Consider the following 17,421-nt stretch of genomic DNA (forward strand, 5'->3'; position numbering starts at 1 on the left):
TGCTGGTGCTGACCCCCTTGCCCCAGCAACCCCAGGAGAGAGCTGCCCACCCGCAACGTCTGCTCCACCTCCCGTTTGGCACCCGAACCTCCCCTAGCCACTACCACGAGCCCCAGGACCCCTCCTTTCCCCTTAGCTCGGCGGAGGACGCCCCAGCCCCGCCGGGTGGGCGGCGGAGACGCGCTGGGTCCTGCCTGGAGTCCCGCCGACCGCACGCCCCGCACCGCGCGGCGCCGCCCTCCGTCACGCCCGACGCCGGGGGGCGGCCCGGTGACGCGCTCCCCGCCCGCGCCCGCGGTGCCCTTCAGCACCGCAGTTGCCGCCGCCACATGGACCCGGCCGGTCCGACTGCGCCGCGCTGACGCCGGGAGGTGAGGGCGCCCGGCCCCGGCCCTGCTCCCCGCACCCGGCCCCGCACCCGGCCCCACACCCGGCCCGAGCTTAGTCCCGCTCCGCGAGCCCGCATCCGGCCTCTGCTCGGCGCCCCGCGCCCCGCGCCCAGCACTCCAGCCCCGCGCCCCGCACTCCGGCCCCGGCCCCGCGCTCCGCGCCCAGCACTCGGGCCCCGTCCCCGCGCCCCGCACTCCGGCCCCGGCCCCGTCCCCGCGCCCCGCACTCCGGCCCGGGTCCCGCGCCCCGGCTCCGCGCCCCGCCCGGCAGCCGCTGTCCCCACCGCGGTGCTGAAGCGACCCACGCCTCCGTCCCTCCTGCCCCTTCACCGCTTGGTCCGCCTGTCCTCGGTCCCCATCCCGTCCCCCCCGTTCCCTGTCCCCCGGTCCTCTGTGCCTCCTTTGCCCCGTCCTCTGCCTCCCCCGTCCTCTGTCCCCCACCCCCTGTTCTCCGTCACCCCCATCTTCTTCCCCCTGGCCTCTGCCTCCCTGTCCTCTGTCCCCCCACCCCCTGGCCCTCTGTCCTCTGTGCCTCCATCCCCCTGTCCTCTGCCCCCACTGGCCCTGTGTTCTCCCGGCCCCCCACCCTCTGCCCTCTTTTCTCTCCCCCAGGTCCTCGGTCCCCACTGTCCTCTTCCCCCCTGTCCTGTGACCCTTATTATCTGTATCCCATCCTCTGGCCACTGTTTTCTGTTCCTCTACCCCTTTGGTCCCCTGTCCCTTGTCCTCCCGCCGTCCTTTCCCGCATGCTCCTGCCCAGGGCACCTTGCCAGCCCGCACTGCCAAGGGGTGCGGCACCTGGCTGGCGGGTGGGCTGGGGTCTGTGGTCCCTGCACTCGCCCTTCCTCCAGCTCAGGGAGAAGTTTGGGAGAGAACGGGCTTGCGGTTTCCAGCCATTGGCGCCAGCCCTGCTGCAGCCCGGCCCCCTCCCCAGTCCCTGCAGCTTCTTGTCCACTGCAGAGGGAGGGAGGGAGACAGGCAAACCCGGCCCCAGAGAGACCCCGGCGTGCCAGCAACGCCTCCCTCTCGGGGCCGCCCAGTGGCCTTGCTCCTCTGGGAGGGGCCCAGGACCCTCCAGCCCCACTGTGAGGTGGAGCTGTGACCTTCAAACGCCCCAGGCTGACGCCAGACTCCGCCAAGCCCCTCCCTGCAGGCCCAGGGCTGGCCAGACTTCTGCGAGCTATGACTGGGTCTAGGCTTGGGGATCCCAGCCCAGGTTGGGGGCGGTGAGGGAGGCTGGACGGTGGGGGGGGAGAAGACCCCCAAGCCTCTGATTGCCTGGTCTTCCCCAGGAAGAGGACCTGGTTCTGAGCCCCCCGGAGCTGCTGAAGACCCAGAGCCACTATGGAGTTTGTGATGAAGCAAGCCCTAGGAGGTAGGGGAAGGACTGGGGCCGAGGCTGGAGGCCCAGGCGGCTCATGGAGCTGAGCCCCTCCTTGCTGGAGTGGCCACCCCTCAGCAGGGTCCCATCCCTCATGGGAGACCCAAGCCCATGTGTTGGATGCCACTGGCTGGGCCCCTGTGGTCAGCTCAGGTCGGCAGGATGTTGGAGCTTTGTGGGTGGGGGTCCAATGCAGGGCGCTGTGTTAGTACTTGCTCTGTGGGAAAGGCCCCGCCTGGGCTTTCAGGCCCTCTCCTGGGGTCGGGGCAGTGATGTCACTGGGATGGCCGAGGTGCCAATGCTGAGCCAGGGACCGGCCCAGCCCCAAGTCGGCGGTCAGAAAGCCAGAGTGCTTGGCTCATCCATCTATGCCGGTGACATTAGCCAGGCCATCACCAGTCGGAGTCCCCCTTGGGCCCCCATTAGGCAGGGCAGCCGGGGGAACTCCTGGGAGAGGCCTGTCTGTGGTGGATCCGGCGCGATGGCTGGTGTGCCAGACCTCACCTCTGGGGTTTCAGGTGGTAGCCAAGGCAGATGCCCAGTGCAGATGTGGAGAAGGGTTCTAAGGGCCCACAGCGCATGCAGCAGGTGTGGGAGCTGGGTGGGCTGGGGTACTGAGAGACCGGGGGTCTAGGGCATGGAATCCTGAGGGGCGAGCAGGACCTGTGAGGGACAGCCAGGTAGGAGGGCGCAGGGGCCTAACCCGGGCCTGGCCACTCCTGACCCTGTGACCTGTTCCCATCCTGCAGTATCTCCATACCCCTCAGCCCTTGTCTGGCAAGCCTGGCCAGCAGTTACTGCAGACCCTGCACAGGCTTGTGCTTGTCAGGGAGAAGATGGGAGAGCCAAAGGAAAGCTCTAGAAGCTTTGGAGGTGGGGGCAGGGGGAAGGGAAGTGCAGGTAACCAAGAACCAGAGTGGCTTGAGTTAGAATGACTGGGAGCCAACGCCATTCAACCCAGTCGCCTCGCAGCCTCCACGTGGCTGCTGCAGCTCCAGCATCATATCCACACTCAGGAAGGGGAGGAAGGAGCTAAGGGAGAGCCCCTTCATTGGGGAGGGGCGGGGTGCTCCTGGCTCACTCCCAGCGGGAAAGCCCTACCCACCCCTGCTGGCCTGGACAGCAGGTGCACGTGAGGCGTCCCTGGCTGCGCGCAGAAGCCCCGGCGGCTGTGTGCCTTGGAGAGGGGCCAGCTCACTCTGCAGTCTCTTACCCAGCTCTCCTGCTGGCAGCAAGGACCCTTCAGGAAAGCAGCAGCTGGGCGCTGGCCGGCGGGCACAGCGCAGGAAGTGGAGGTTCCCGCCAAGCCAAGTGGCTCTCTGTCATCCTCTGCCAAGCCGACTGAGGCTTCAGATGAGTGACAGCCTCAGAGCAGGCAAGGGTCTGGGCGATCCTGGGGCGGCCACCAGAGCTGGGTTTGCAGCAGCCTGGTTGCGGCCACACCTATCTGTCCAGGCCACCCAGGAACTGGTTAGGAGGCAGCCCAACCCCTGCTCTGTCCTTGCTGACCTCCAGCGAACGGTCTGGTCACCTCGCAGTGCTGGGCCCCCTGCCCCTGTACTGGAGTGGGGTCCCTGATGGGGCTGCAGATCGTTGTGAGCCAGCACCTCTGGCATTTCCCATGGCCGCTCCCAGGGCAGCTGCAGACCCAGGGCCAGGGCAACTCTAGAGGACAGGGACACAGTGCCGGGTGGCTGAGGGGGGACACAGGGATAGCCAGTGCCATCTGTCGCCGAGCTTGGCTCTGCTTGGGTTCCTAATTGATGTTTTCATCTCACCCACATCTCCCTGTGTCCTGCCCTGGAAACCAAAGCAGACGCACTTACCTGGTGACCAGGCCAACGCAGGACACAGGATGCATGCGTGGAAGCAGAGGGGCGCAGGTATCTGGGGTCAATCCCCACCCCTCCCTCTTTCCCTGTCAGCTGCGGTCAGCAGGTGGCTTTTTGTTTTTTAAAGATTTATTTATTTATTTATTTATTTATTTTTTTATTGCAAAGTCAGATATACAGAGAGAAGGAGAGACAGAGAGGAAGATCTTCCATCTGATGATTCACTCCCCAACCGAGCCAGGTACCTCTTCCAGGTCTCCCACTCGGGTGCAGGGTCCCAAAGCTTTGGGCCATCCTCGACTGCTTTCCCAGGCCACAAGCAGGGAGCTGGATGGGAAGTGGAGCTGCCGGGATTAGAACCGGCGCCCATATGGGATCCCAGGGCGTTCAAGGCGAGGACTTAAGCCGCTAGGCCATGCCACTGCCGGGCCCAGCAGGCGGCTTTGATGCTTTCTAATCAACCTTATCGAGAGGAGACTGTCACAGCCAGCCAACGATCCAGCTCCACCTGGTGGGCTTTGGCCTCTAAAAAAGATTTGTTTGAAATGCAGAGTAACAGAGAAAAGACAGTGAGCTTTCATCTCCCGGTTTGCTCCCTAAGAGGCTGAGTCAGGATGAAGCCCGCAGCCGGGTGCCCCCCACCCCGTCTCTCTCTCGTGGGTTTGGGGCCCAAGCACTGGGTGCTCGAGCTGGAGCTCATCCAGACACTCCGGGATCTGGCGCTGCCCTGCACACGCTACACAGTTTGAAGCTCCTACAGGGATTCGAAACCTGTGTGCCCTTTAAAAGCCTTGCTGTCAGCGCTGGTGCCAGGCATAGCGTGTCACCAGGATTCCAGATGGGCACTAGTTCGAGTCCCGGCGGCTCCATCTCCCGTTCAACTCCCTGTCTGTAGCCTGGAGGCAGCTCCAAGCTCTGCCCTGGCAGTTACTGCCATCTGGAGAGTGAATCCGTGGGTGGACAACCTCTGTCTCCCTTTCTGTGTAACTCGGACTTTCTTTTCTGTTTTTAAAGATTTATTGACTTTTTTTTTATTAAACATTTTTATTTTTTTTATTACAAAGTCAGATATACAGAGAGGAGGAGAGACAGAGAGGAAGATCCTCCATCCAATGTTTCACTCCCCAAGTGAGCCGCAACGGCCGGTGCGCGCCGATCCGATGCCAGGAACCAGGAACCTCTTCCGGGTCTCCCACGCGGGTGCAGGGTCCCAATGCACTGGGCCATCCTCGACTGCTTTCCCAGGCCACAAGCAGGGAGCTGGATGGGAAGTGGAGCAGCCATTATAAGAACCGGCGCCCACATGGGATCCCAGGGCGTTCAAGGCGAGGACCTTAGCCGCTAGGCCACGCCACGGGGCCCTATTGACTTGTTTTTATTGGAAAGATAGATTGATTTACAGACAGAATAAGAAGGAGAAAGATCTTTCTCTTGGTTCACTTCCCAAGTGACTGCGATGACCAGAGCTGAGCCAATCCGAAGCCAGGAGCTTCCTCGGGGTCTCCCATGTGGGTGCAGGGTCCCAAGGCTTTGGGCCGTCCTCCACTGCTTTCTCAGGCCACAGGCAGGGAGCTGGGTGGGAAGTGGCGCGTCCAGGACAGGAACTGGTTATCCATATGGGGTCCCAGCGCTTGTAAGGTGAGGATTTAGTCATTGAGCCATCATGTCAGGTCTTTAACTCAGACTTTCAACAAAGAAATGAACCTTTAAAATACAAGACCTCACGCACTGCCAGTGGTCGGTACTGCATGCAGTGTCTCTTCCTGTGTCCCAGGCCCCACTCGCCCCAACTTTCTGTTCCTGCTTGTGCTCTAGGTCCACACGCTAGGTGCCACAGCCTATGTTTGCCTAGCACTTGCAACCTTTAATATTTGCATGCAATGTTCTATTTGCAAACAGTTGTTCTTAACCTCATCATGATTGTCGGCTGCATACCAGTGTTGTGGTGGAGGGCAGGAGACTGCTGGTTGCAAACTCACTGCTCCTGAGATTCTAATTTTTGGAGGCCAAAGGGGTCTAGGTGTTGTGGAGTCTGACGCCCCCTCTGAGCTGCCAACGTATCATGGGCGGGAGGCAACAAGTGGCTTCCTGAGTTGGGCTCAAAATAGCCTGACAGGGTCGCGCGCATGCTCCTGCTAAGGCTCCTGGGAGTAGCAGGTGGTGGCTGGAGGGTTGGGCCCCACCATCCAGGAGGGAGACTGGGGTGCTTCTGGCTTTGGCCTGGCCAGCCCTGGGAAAGGCCAGGAAAGGGCTCTCCATCCGTTGGCCAGTCGGGCTGTCTCTCAAGGAAGCAAAGCACTGAGAAGCAGCTGAAGGGCACACACCTGGACACTCAGGAAGTGGATGTGGGTGGTGTCCTGAGTGTGTCCTGTGGGGCAGATTCAGACTTAAACTGAGCCTCTCAGTGGCAGAGGACACCGTAGCACGGAGCCGGGCCCCAGCCTTGGCTGCTGCCAGCGGGAAGTGACATGGAACGTGTCTGTGGGCCTTGGCCCCTGCACCTTCTGAGTAAGGGCACACACAGGGTCGTTGGGCTGGGTGTGAAATGCGGACCAAGGAGTTTCCGCCTCAGAACTGGTGGATCCGTGGTTTTCTCTTTGGAATGAGAAGATGCTGCTGGCTCCCGTAGCCGAGTACTGAGAAACAAAGTGTGGTCCCACGCTTACTCCTCTACCCTGAGGTCCTGAAATGTCCGGTCAGACCCCTCTGTGCGTCCTGCGTCCACTACCTGCCCCGTATGTGGACTCAGCCCTGCCCCCTGCCCATCTCCAACTCCGCCCTGCCCCCAACTCCCTTTTTGGCCTTCTGCTCCTCTGTGGGTCCCCTCTGTCTTGTGTAGATTGGATGCCCACTTTCCATCCACTGGTTCACTCCCCCAGATGGTCACGATGGGCAGAATCGGGCTCACCCCAGGCCAGGAGCAGTTTCCTCTGGGTTAGGGCTGCAGGAGCCCAAGTGTTTTCCCGGGCTATAAGCAAGGAGCTGAATCAAAAGGGACCGGAACTGGTGCCCACAGCTGATGTCACAGGCGATGCGTCCGTTTAATGTTTTAGACTGTCGGCTTTCATCTCCCTGCCACACTCTGGTGAGTGTGCTGCTGATGGATTGTGTATTCACTGACACCTTCTCAGCCTTGTTCCTAGTGCCTGTGGCACCTGGCACAGCTGCCTTTGCTGCTGAGTCTGCAGCAGCCAAGGCTGGGGCCTAGTAGGCATCTTCAGACTTGGGAGAGCTCCCTCATGTCCCTGCCTGTGCCCCCGCCAGGACTGACACCTGGTCAGAACTGGTCTCAGACTAGTCAGTCAGGACCCGAGGGTGAGGGACTCGACTTAAACGTGAAGACGCAGTTGGTGATGGCGAGCCGTGTCAACACCCTCTGCACAAAGGGCCGCTTCAGGACATGGCAGGGAAGCTGGGGCCGTCCAGGGGCTGTCCAGTTCAGCAGCTAGACTGCAGCTGTCCAAGACTGGGTGAGCCAAGGGAGCCAAGGGAGGTGCTCTGGCCTTGCAGAACAAGTGAGACTGCTGCCGGCCTCACACCTCCAGCTGACCCATGTCGCAAAGTGGGTGGACGGTGCTGGGAGCAGCCCCAGGAGCACAGGGCTTGAGGGGGACTCGTTGTGAACATGGGAGGAGAAGCCAGTGAGGCCACAGAAGGAGGGAGAATGCCTGGTAAAGCAGAGTCCCAGCTGGGGTGAGGGCCGGTTCACAGAGCCTGAAGGACAGCGGGCCAGCGGTCACTGTGTGCAGCACTGGCGTAGCACATGGACTTCACTTTGGCTGCTCCAGCTCCCTGCCTGTGGCCTGGGAAAGCAGGGGAGGACGGCCCAAAGCCTGGGGACCCTGCATCCGTGTGGGAGCCACGGAAGGAGCTCCTGGCTCCTGGCTTCAGATCAGCTCAGCACCGACTGTTGCCATCATTTGGGGAGTGAGCCAGCAGATGGAAGAGCTCTCTGTCTTCCCTTCTCTGTCACTTTGACTCTGAAATAAGGAATGAAAGCTTTGAAAATAATGAACAAATCTATCAACAACCTCACACCAGTGAATCTGACAAGGAAGATGGAAGTTCTGAGAAAGACATGACAAGACGAGGCAGTGACTGCATGAAGTGAAGAGTGTTCACTTTGACTGTTCCTGTGACCTGCATGAGGCTGGATGGGGCACAGGGAGGGGACCAGTGCCAGGGCACAAGTGGGCAGTGGGCAAGCGGGGCAGGAGGGGGCGGGTCCAGCACTGCAACGCGACTTCCTCCTCAACCCATGATAACGGTGACACCTCCCTCCCGGAGTGGGGGCTGGGGGAGGCAAGGTAGGGAGGAGGTTGGGGAGGGTGGTCAAAGTCGTGGGGCCTCCAGGTGGGGGGCATGGAGCTCTGAGTGTGGGAGCAGCACTCTTGGTGCAGCCTCAGCCTGCCAGGGTGTCCCCGGTGCTGCAGGCTTTGGTGCCGACTCTGGGAGGGCCTTGGAGCGTGTGGGGGGAAGCAACAGAGGGAGGGTGGCCCTGGTCAGCCTGCCTCTGTACAGCCAGCAGAGGAGGGGGAGTGGCTTGGCTCCTGCCAGCTGTGGGACAGAGCAAGCAGGGTCCAGCCTGACCAGCCCAGCCACCCAGTGGTCCTGGGGGTACAGGTATTTGGCCCACCAGCCCTCTGGCCACACCTTGTGGGGAGCCAGCCCTCCTGATTCAGCCCTGCCCTGGCCCTCCTGTTCGCAGGGGCCACCAAGGACATGGGAAAGATGCTGGGAGGCGACGAGGAGAAGGACCCCGATGCTGCCAAGAAGGAGGAAGAGCGGCAGGAGGCCCTGCGGCAGGCGGAGGAGGAACGAAAGGCCAAGTACGCCAAGATGGAGGCCGAGCGCGAGGCCATGCGCCAGGGCATCCGAGACAAGGTGGGCACCGAGGACGGGTAGGTCTAGGTCTGCGAGAGTCGCCTGGCTCCTCTAGGGTGGTCACGTGCAGGCCCCAAGCCTGTACAGTCAGCAGGGGACAAGGGATGGCCTGGGTGGTGTCAGCTACCCTTGCCCAGGGGGTAGGGGAAGGAGAGGTGACCACCGCCCCTGTCTGGTCTCATGTCTGGTCCAAGGCAATGGCCAGGCTTCTGTCCAAGGCTCCACGGTGCTGCTTTGGAGGGTAGAAAGGGCCAGGCAGTGGATGTGGACAGGCTGTGGGTGACTGTCCCCCAGGTAGGGGTGGACTCTGGAAGAGCCAAGCTCACATAGTCCACTGCTACCATGCCACACCTGCCATGTAGCCCAGCCCTGTGACATGTCCTGCTGGTCAGTGTGGCTGGGGCAGGAAGAGTGGTCTGCGCGGCCAGGTGGGCGGAGCAGTGATGATGAGGATAGGGTGACCTCACTCAGCGACGCTCCATGCGTGTGGCCTCCCAGCACACGTGTCCCTCAGTGCCTCTGCTGTGTGAGCCTGACTATAGGAAGGTGCTCTGGGGCCTGACCCAGTTTCCGCTGGCGGTGTTCTCCCCAGCCCACGCACAGCCCTGCAGGATGCGGGGCCACACACTCCTGCCCCCTTCCCCTGCCCCTGCCCAGGGCTGCTGTCCCTGCAGAGCGAAGCAGAAATAGGACTGGCCCCTCCCACTGCTCCGAGTGCCTCGCTGTCACCCTGGCTGAGTGGTCAGCATGACGTGGGCCCAGGACCCTGTTGCCTGGAGACCTGGACATTTCCAGCTGTGCCAGGTGCCAAGGGGCTGGGGAGCTCTGACAGGGCTTGTTGCTGCCACTCAGGACTGGGCAGATCCCTGGGAACGGGACCACTGGACCCTCTGGGAGGGGACAAGGCCATAGGCAACGCCCCCCAGCGGAGGGAGGACTCTCTTGAAACCCCAGTACTTTGGGGAAGGGGAAGGGGAGAGATGAGGCAGAGAGACCCCAGGCAGCTGACCCAGCATCTGTGTGTGGCCCTGTCCTGCCTGTCCCCCCTAGCCAGTGACCCTCCTCATTGTCCCCCAGAGACAGGACCTGAGCTCTGACTGGGGAGACATGATCATACCCTCCCCAGCCTCGGTGGGTCTGGAGTTGGGCCCACTGGCTGGACCCCCTGCCTGTCCCTGCCTCTTGTCTGGGACTGGGAACTTTGCTGTTGTCCATGCCATCCTGGGGCATTCACTGTCCGCTGAGGCTGCCCCACGTCACTCCCAGAGCCTCCCAAGGAACATATCCCCACCCTGGTGTGTGCCTCACTCTGTTGAGGTTGCCGGGCACTCGCCCCAGGGGCCGCTCTTGGTGACTTGGCTCCTTGTGGACCTGGGGTCCTCTCAGGTGCCTCTACCTCAGCACTTGCTTCATTCACAGACTGATTTCCAAACCCACTACAAGGGACATGAATTTGGGGTGACAGCGCTGGGTGCCCCACAGAGGGGAGCCAGGAGCAGACAGACCGGAGAGCAGGTAGTGATGAGGGGATGACCTCAGACAGCTGGAAGTGACCACTGAGCCGGCTCTTCTGTTCGCCCTCCCCCTGGAGTGGGTAGGGGACTGCCCCGAGGGCCTTGATCAGGCCTAAGGGATAGTGACCGCTTTCTGGCTGCCCAGCCTGCGGGGGGTGCAGCTTCCATGGAAGGGGTGTCCCTGGTGCTCCCGCTGACCGAGCCCTGTGCCCCCAGTACGGCATCAAGAAGAAGGAAGAGCGGGAGGCCGAGGCGCAGGCGGCCATGGAGGCCAGTGCGGAAGGCAGCCTGACGCGGCCCAAGAAGGCCATCCCCCCGGGCTGTGGCGACGAGCCCGAGGAGGAGGACGAGAGCATCCTGGACACGGTCATCAAGTACCTGCCCGGGCCGCTGCAGGACATGTTCAAGAAGTAAGACCCCCTCCGCGCCGTGCGCCGGAGCCCGCAGCCCCGCCCCGTACACACCTCGCGGAGGCCCCGTGCGCGGCCCCGACGCCGAACAAGCCATAGTCCTAGGCCGCCCTCCCCGCGCCCTCCCCGCACCGCAGCCGCCACCCGCCCGGCGCGCCCAGGGCGCGCACACTCAGGAGCACAGCCATAGAGAGGCCGGGTCTGGGGCGAGGAGTGGGCGCCGGCCCCTGTGCCTCCGGCCTGCCCGTCGCCTGCCCCTCGGCTCTTCGCAGCCGGCTGGTCTCCTCCAAGGGCGACTAAGCAATAGGCTTCATGTCCCGCAGCCCACGCGCGGTGCCATGGTCCGCCCCATCCTGTTCCATCCGCTCCACAACATGTCCAATCTCAGGAAGTTGAGTTCTGTGTCCACCGGTTCCTCTTGCTTCTGTCCTCGTCCAACGTGCGTCAGGTGTCCGCGTGTCGCAGGGGCCGGGGCGCGGCCCGGCGCGGACCCTTAACGACCTCACACAGCTCTTTAGAAGCCATAGCCGCCTGCTGCACCCCGCCCGCGCCCCGCCAGTTCAGCCTGCCCTCCCCGCTCTCTCTGCGCCCTCGCTGGCCCGTGTTTGGGGCGTTCTCCGTGGGAGCCCTGCACCCCGCCAGCTTAGCGCAGCCCGTGGATGTCGCATCCGTCCGCCCCACTGCTCTACCCTCTGCATGTTGGGCCCTCGCGTGGGTCCTTTCCAATGGGATCACAGCCAATAAAGCCCACAGCGATTTCCAAATGTGCATTCCTTCCAGTTCCACTGCTCAGGGTGATCAAGGACCTGGCTGGGCAGCTGCCAGGGTCGTGGACTACGACTGACCCCTAGGTTCCCACACAGGCTCGCTTCCCCTGGAGTCCCAAGAATTATGTTCAGCGGGAGAGGTCACTGCCTGGACCCCACACCCTGGCCATGAGGGCAGGGGTCACGTACCTCACCACCTGCGGTCCCCCCCAGGGATCAGCAGTGCCTCTGCCTGAGGGAAGCTGGCCTGTGGTGTCCTGGCTCCTGGCCGGGTCCTGGGGCCGGGCTTCGGTCCTGGGGCCGGGCTTCGCTCTTTCGCTTGCTGGCCTGCCGCACAGCTTTCCTCTTGGGGGAGCCTTGCTTGCGGATGGAGCCGGTGGTCTACCTCAGGCATGTCTCCCGTGGAGGACACGCCTGAGCCACGTGACTTGGAGGAAGGCCTTCCCACCTGCCAGTTAGGGCGGCCGCAGCGATTGGCCACGAGTGGGCTGTGTGAGGCAGCCTGAGCAATTGAGCGCTCCAGGCGCAGGTGTTTGGCCACAACCAGGCTGCTCAGGTGCCTTGCTGGGCCAGGGCAGGCTTGGGGAAGGGAAAGAGGGAACGGGAGTGTGTGAATGGAGGGCGAGGGGACAGAGCGGCACTTGGTTAAGGGTGTCATTGGTCGTCTTGCTGTCCCCACTCCACCCTCGGGTGTCTGACATGAACAGCATCCTGCCCCCCTGACCCTGCCATGGGCAGGAGGGCAGGGGTGGAGCCAGTGAGTGTGGCTGAGGTGGGAGAGACTGCCCAGCAGGGTCCACCCCTGACGGGGCACTGAGCACCCTCTGTCACCCCCACACGGCAGTTCCCCTGGGTCTGGAGGCACAAAACAGGAGGGACCCACAGGGGGACCTGAGTGCGTGGAAGCTTCACTGGACAGGGGCCTCAGACGTGGTGCGGGTGTGAGGCCAAGTGTGGGGTTCATGCTCTGGAGGCCTCTCACACTGGAAGACTGGGAGGGGAGGAGCTTGGCAGAAATGCAGGGCAGTGTGGTGCCAGTGGCGGGACCTTGTGGGGAGAGCCAGCTTGTGGAGCGGGACTCCCGGAAGGTCCTGGCACCAGAACCTTTGGTTCGTAGCTTCAGGTCCATGATCTGGACTCAGCCCATTCACCCAGGCCCTCCTGGGTCTCCCACACCCGACTGAAGGCTGATGCCCCAGGCACACATGGAGTCCAGCTGGGCAGAAGCCTGAAAGTGTGGAGATGCCCCAGACCAAGCCCACACCCAGGGCAGCTTCTGGCTGGACCTGGATGTTGCATGAATAGCTGGGAGATGGGCCCTGCGCTGGCGGAGTTGCCAATAGACCAAGGCTGTGTGTGGGTGGCTCAGGGCAACTTGAGGAGACACCTGGCGGTGCTCCCTGGCCAGAGGATGGAGGCTGTGGGCAGTGAGCCAGGAGGTGGTCGGACTGGCCACCACGCCGTGTCAGCAGACACCTATGGTCCCCTCTGATGATGACACGTGTGTTTGGAAAGATCACATAAGGGACTGTCTACAAATGACTGGTCAGTCCCCAGTCCTTGCAGGAGGCCTGAAGGACTGTGACAGTCATGTGTTCATGATGAGGTGTGGATTTCTGTTCACAGGGATGTCTGGAGTGCTTGTTATGCTGACACGAGTGCCACAGGCTCCCTCTCTGCTTCCTTCCTGGCCTTAAGGCTGCCCACAGGAACATCCGTCCAAACCCTGGCCTTGTCTGGAGGGGCTGCTGAGTCTGCACCATTTTTTAAAAACTTATTTATTTGTTTTAACTTTTTAGGTTTATTTATTTTTATTGCAAAGTCAAATATACAGAGAGGAGGAGAGACAGAGAGGAAGATCATCTTCTGATGATTCATTCCCCAAGTGACCACAACAGCTGGAGCTGAGCCAATCTGAAGCCAGGAGCCTCTTCCAGGTCTCCCACGCGGGTGCAGGGTCTCAAGGCTACGGTCTTCCTCGACTGCTTTCCCAGGCCACAGGCAGGGAGCTGGATGGGAAGCGGGACTGCCGGGATTAGAACTGGAGCCTACATGGGATCCTGGTGCGTTCTAGGAGAGGGCTTTAGCTGCTAGGTTACTGCACCGGGCCCAATATTTATTTTTATTAAAAAGTCAGATATACAAAGGAGACACGGAGAAGATCTTCCATCTGCGGATTCACTCCCCAAGTGGCCAGAGCTGAGCTGAGCTGAGCTGAGCTGAAACCAGGAGCCTCTTCTGGGTCTCCCACACAGGTGCAGGGTCCCAAGGCTTTGGGCCGTCCTCTAATGTGTTTCCAGGCTACAAGCAGACAGCTAGATGGCAAGTGGGGCCACCGGGACATGAACTGGAAAAAATATGGCATCCCAGCATGTGCAAGGTGAAGACTTGGCCATGCTACCGCACTGGGTCCTGCACCCATTCTTCATTTTTATTTTTATTTTTATTATAAAGGCAGATACAGAGAGGAGAGACAGAGAGGAAGATCTTCCATCCACTGGTTCACTCCCCAAGTGAGCCGCAATGGCTGGTGCTGGGCCGATCTGAAGCCAGGAACCAGGAACCTTGTTCCAGGTCTCCCACGCGGGTGCAGTGTCCCAAAGCTTTGGGCCATCCTCAACTGCTTTCCCAGGCCACAAGCAGAGAGCTGGATGGGAAGTGGAGCTGCCGGGATTAGAACCGGTGCCCACATGGGATCCCGGGGCGTTCAAGGCGAGGACTTTAGCTGCTAGGCCACGCTGCCGGGCCCTCCTGCACCCATTCTTAAAGCCAACTAAAACATAAAGGTCACAAAGGTCAGACTTCTTAGTTTAAAAATTGGAAACAAGATTCATGATTAACATTTTTCATAAGCTGTAATAGAAGGAAATCATTCAACTTGGTGAATAATACTTACTGAAACCTCACAATATTAAAACAAGATTTTGAAAAATGGTCCCATTAGCCATGAGGTGCTGGCAGAAGTGATAACCATGGCCATTCACATGGACATCTGGGGACAGCTGCTAAGGACACTTCACACTGAGGCTGTATGTCCTCCAGCCTTCACTGCTCCCGGAGTCGGGGGGGTGGGCTGTGTGGACACAGGCCCTAAGACAGGTACTTGGGGACAGACAGACAAAACCAGTCACTTCTAGCCCCAGGCCAGAGCCTGGAACCCAAATCCCTGAGTCTTGCGTGTCCCTGTGGGGAGCCCAGGGCAGCTGTGGAAGCAGGCTAGTGCCAGGGTCTGTGGCAGGTGCCTCTTCATAGCATGGCCCACAGCTCCACTTTCAAAGATTTTGATTAAAAATGTTCTTATGGGCTGGCATAGTGGCTAATCTGACTGTGGCGCTGGCATCCCATTAGGGAGTCAGGTTGAGTTCTGGTGCTCCACTTCCCATGCAGCTCTTTGCTTGTAGCCTGGGAAAGCGATAGAGGATGAACCAAAGCACTGGGACCCTGCACCCATGTGGGAGGCCTGGAAGAAGCTCCTGGCTCCTGGCTTTGGATTGGCTTAGATCCGCCTGTTGCGGCCACTTAGGTAGTAAGCTAGCAGATGGAAGATCTCTCTCTCTCTCTCTAACTCTGCCTTTCAAATAAAAGTTTTAAAATCTTTAAAAGATTTTAAAAGCCCCATTCTTGGAGAAGTTGACTTGACTTCCTTGATACACTGTTATTTTTACGTTCTTTAGATATTTACTTTAACTGGGCATATTTACAGAGAGGAGAGACAGAGAAAGATCTTTCATTCTCTGATTCACTCCACAAATGGCTGGTGCTAAACTGATCCAAAACCAGGAGTCAGGAGCCTCCTCCGGGTCTCCCATGTGGGTGCAGGGTCCCATGGCTTTGGGCTGACCTCCACTGCTTTCCCAGGCCACAGGTAGGAAGCGGGAGAAGCTGGGACATGAACTGGCACTCATACCGCATCCTGGCTCATGTAAGGCAAGGATTTAACCACTAGGTTATCACATTGGGCCCCACAAATGACTTTAATCAATACAATGCAAAGTGAAAGTGTAATTCGATTGGGCCTAATGCTCATACCATATAATTCGAGGGAGGGGCTAGAGGAGGATGGTGCGGTGTGCCCTGGTGATGGGACACAGGTGACTCGGATGCACACAGTGCATGTGGGCCAAGGGGAGGCTTGGGCCTCCTCTACTGCCACCCTCAGGAGAGACCTAGCACTGCAATGGCTCCCATGTAGGACGTCAACTCCAGACCTTCACTGCTGGGGAGCTGCTTCACTCTTCAAACGCCCACACAGCCTGTCCGGAGTCCACCTGAGTCTCCCTCGTGGATGCTGTGAGCCCAGGTCCTCAGACCATCACTGCTTCCTGGGGTGCCCACGGCTGGGAGCTGGACTCCTCTACATAGGGTGTGAGGGTCTGTCCAGTATCTTGGTGGCTGTGCTCAATGCTGCCCACCTGTGGTGCTCGCAGTGTGCTCCTCAGTGTCTGCGATGACTGAGGCAAACATCTGCAGAGTAACCCACACCCATCTCTCACTTAAACCATTTCCCAGTGACTTGTGCTATCAACGCTGTGCAGGTAACAGTTGCAATGTGGCGCTGGGCATGGTGGTAAGACATCCTGCATGTGCGACAAATGCCATCTCTCTTTGGGGTGTTTGTGAGCTGGGGCTGCATGGACATAGGGAAGTCTGTCCCCCACAGACCCACCTCCACATGCACTTAGAAATGCCATCTGCAAGAACCCCCAGGCCAGACGCTTCATTTTTCTTTTGCTTTTATTACAAGCATATAATATTAATTGGCAAAACACTGAATACAAGCTTCACTGTCATGAAATTGAAACATTTAAGCAATTTTCAAAAAAAAAAATCTTAGACAAAAACCAGCCACCAAGAGTACAAAAATTACACACCAACACAAAGCATAAAAAATGTAAACTTTCAAATTAAACAGTCAAAAACCTGTATCTGCATTATCATTTCCGTACCCCAGTGTCCCCACTGCATCCACCGCTGACAAAGACTCAGGGATGAACTCTTCCATTGCCCCAGTGAGATACTGGGGCAGACGCTGGGCTACACATCCCTGGGGTGTGCTCTTTAGGGGGGATGGCCAGCCAGAGGGGAAGCAGCCCCGGCCCCCCACGGGAGCCTCTGCCTGCCAGGTCCTTGGCTGACCGGGGACACGATTTCTCCAACGACCACAGCAGAACTCCTGCTGATCTTCTGGCCTGCTTACCCAGTTCCTGTTACTCACTGAAGGACGGGCTTGGAGATGCAGTCTCACACCCTGCAGTTGTCACTTGAAGGGCTTCCCGAGCCCACAGAGACTGGGCCTGTCCAAATTTGCCGCTGGCTTGGACGGCACACTCAACAGCAAGTCGGCTGGCTCACAGCCCAGCGACACCTTCAAACCAGTGTGGAGCGCCGCCCTGAGCAACGCTGGGGACAAGCCAGAACCACTGTTCAGGCCCTAACAACCACGCAGACCCCAGGGCCACTCGCAGGGCAGCCTGGCCTCCAGCGGCCACTAGCTTCTGAACACTGCCAACATGCACGCACGGGAGCTGTGACTAACTGCGCACAGAGAAACCAAACACTGCAGCACTTGGAAATGCTCCTTGGTGCTCCTCTGCAGTGCTTCTTTGTGGCTGGGCAGGCCAGACGTCTGGCAAATGCACACGGGAGCCTATTGCACAAATGCATGAAGGACGTGCTCCACCCACGGGACACACAAAAATAAAAAGCTACTCAAAGTAAAAAGAAGCTTGCAAAATATGTCACAATTTCATCTTATATGCCTGTAAATAAAGCTGGACCACGGAAGCAACAACTGGATGGGAAAATACGATAGAAGGCTTAAAATAGAATAAATAATTTTATAAAGTTAAGTTTTCTTTTTTAACCCCCCAAATCTTAAATTCAATATTATATACTCTATCTGAATTTTCTATTTCCATGAACATGGTGTCTAGCGAGACCATCCGCTGCTAACAGGTCTCACTGCTGTCAGAGATGACATGAGCACGTGGCCGGACAGCATTTGTTGTGCCAGCATCAATGTCGTGAAAACCACTTCACAGTAACTCCATCTGTGAAAGAAGGAAACCTAATAGGAGGCAATCAGTGACTGATCCTAGCTTTCATGCTGGGAAAAAAAAAAAATTTGGCTTTGTGATGTCAAATGAGAACTTGCCAGAAATGAAACCAGACCTCCCGGAAGCTTCCATGGGACGGCAGGTTCATTACGCTCCAGTCTCAAACTGCATAAGGCTACAGAGTCAGA

General features: G+C 59.3%; 1 protein-coding gene across 1 annotated transcript; it reads left to right on the forward strand.

The window, feature by feature from the left end:
* The first annotated feature begins 271 nt into the window (after positions 1–271).
* Positions 272–11,162, forward strand: CPLX1 (complexin 1). The gene is made up of 4 exons (XM_058670444.1): positions 272–371; positions 1,682–1,764; positions 8,311–8,486; positions 10,217–11,162. Exons 2-4 carry the CDS (start codon positions 1,734–1,736, stop codon positions 10,412–10,414), a joined length of 405 nt encoding a protein of 134 aa, XP_058526427.1. The 5' UTR covers positions 272–371; positions 1,682–1,733; the 3' UTR covers positions 10,415–11,162.
* The last annotated feature ends 6,259 nt before the right edge of the window (positions 11,163–17,421 follow it).

This window comes from Ochotona princeps, chromosome 11, assembly GCF_030435755.1.
Source record: "Ochotona princeps isolate mOchPri1 chromosome 11, mOchPri1.hap1, whole genome shotgun sequence".
Taxonomy (NCBI): Eukaryota; Metazoa; Chordata; class Mammalia; order Lagomorpha; family Ochotonidae; genus Ochotona; species Ochotona princeps.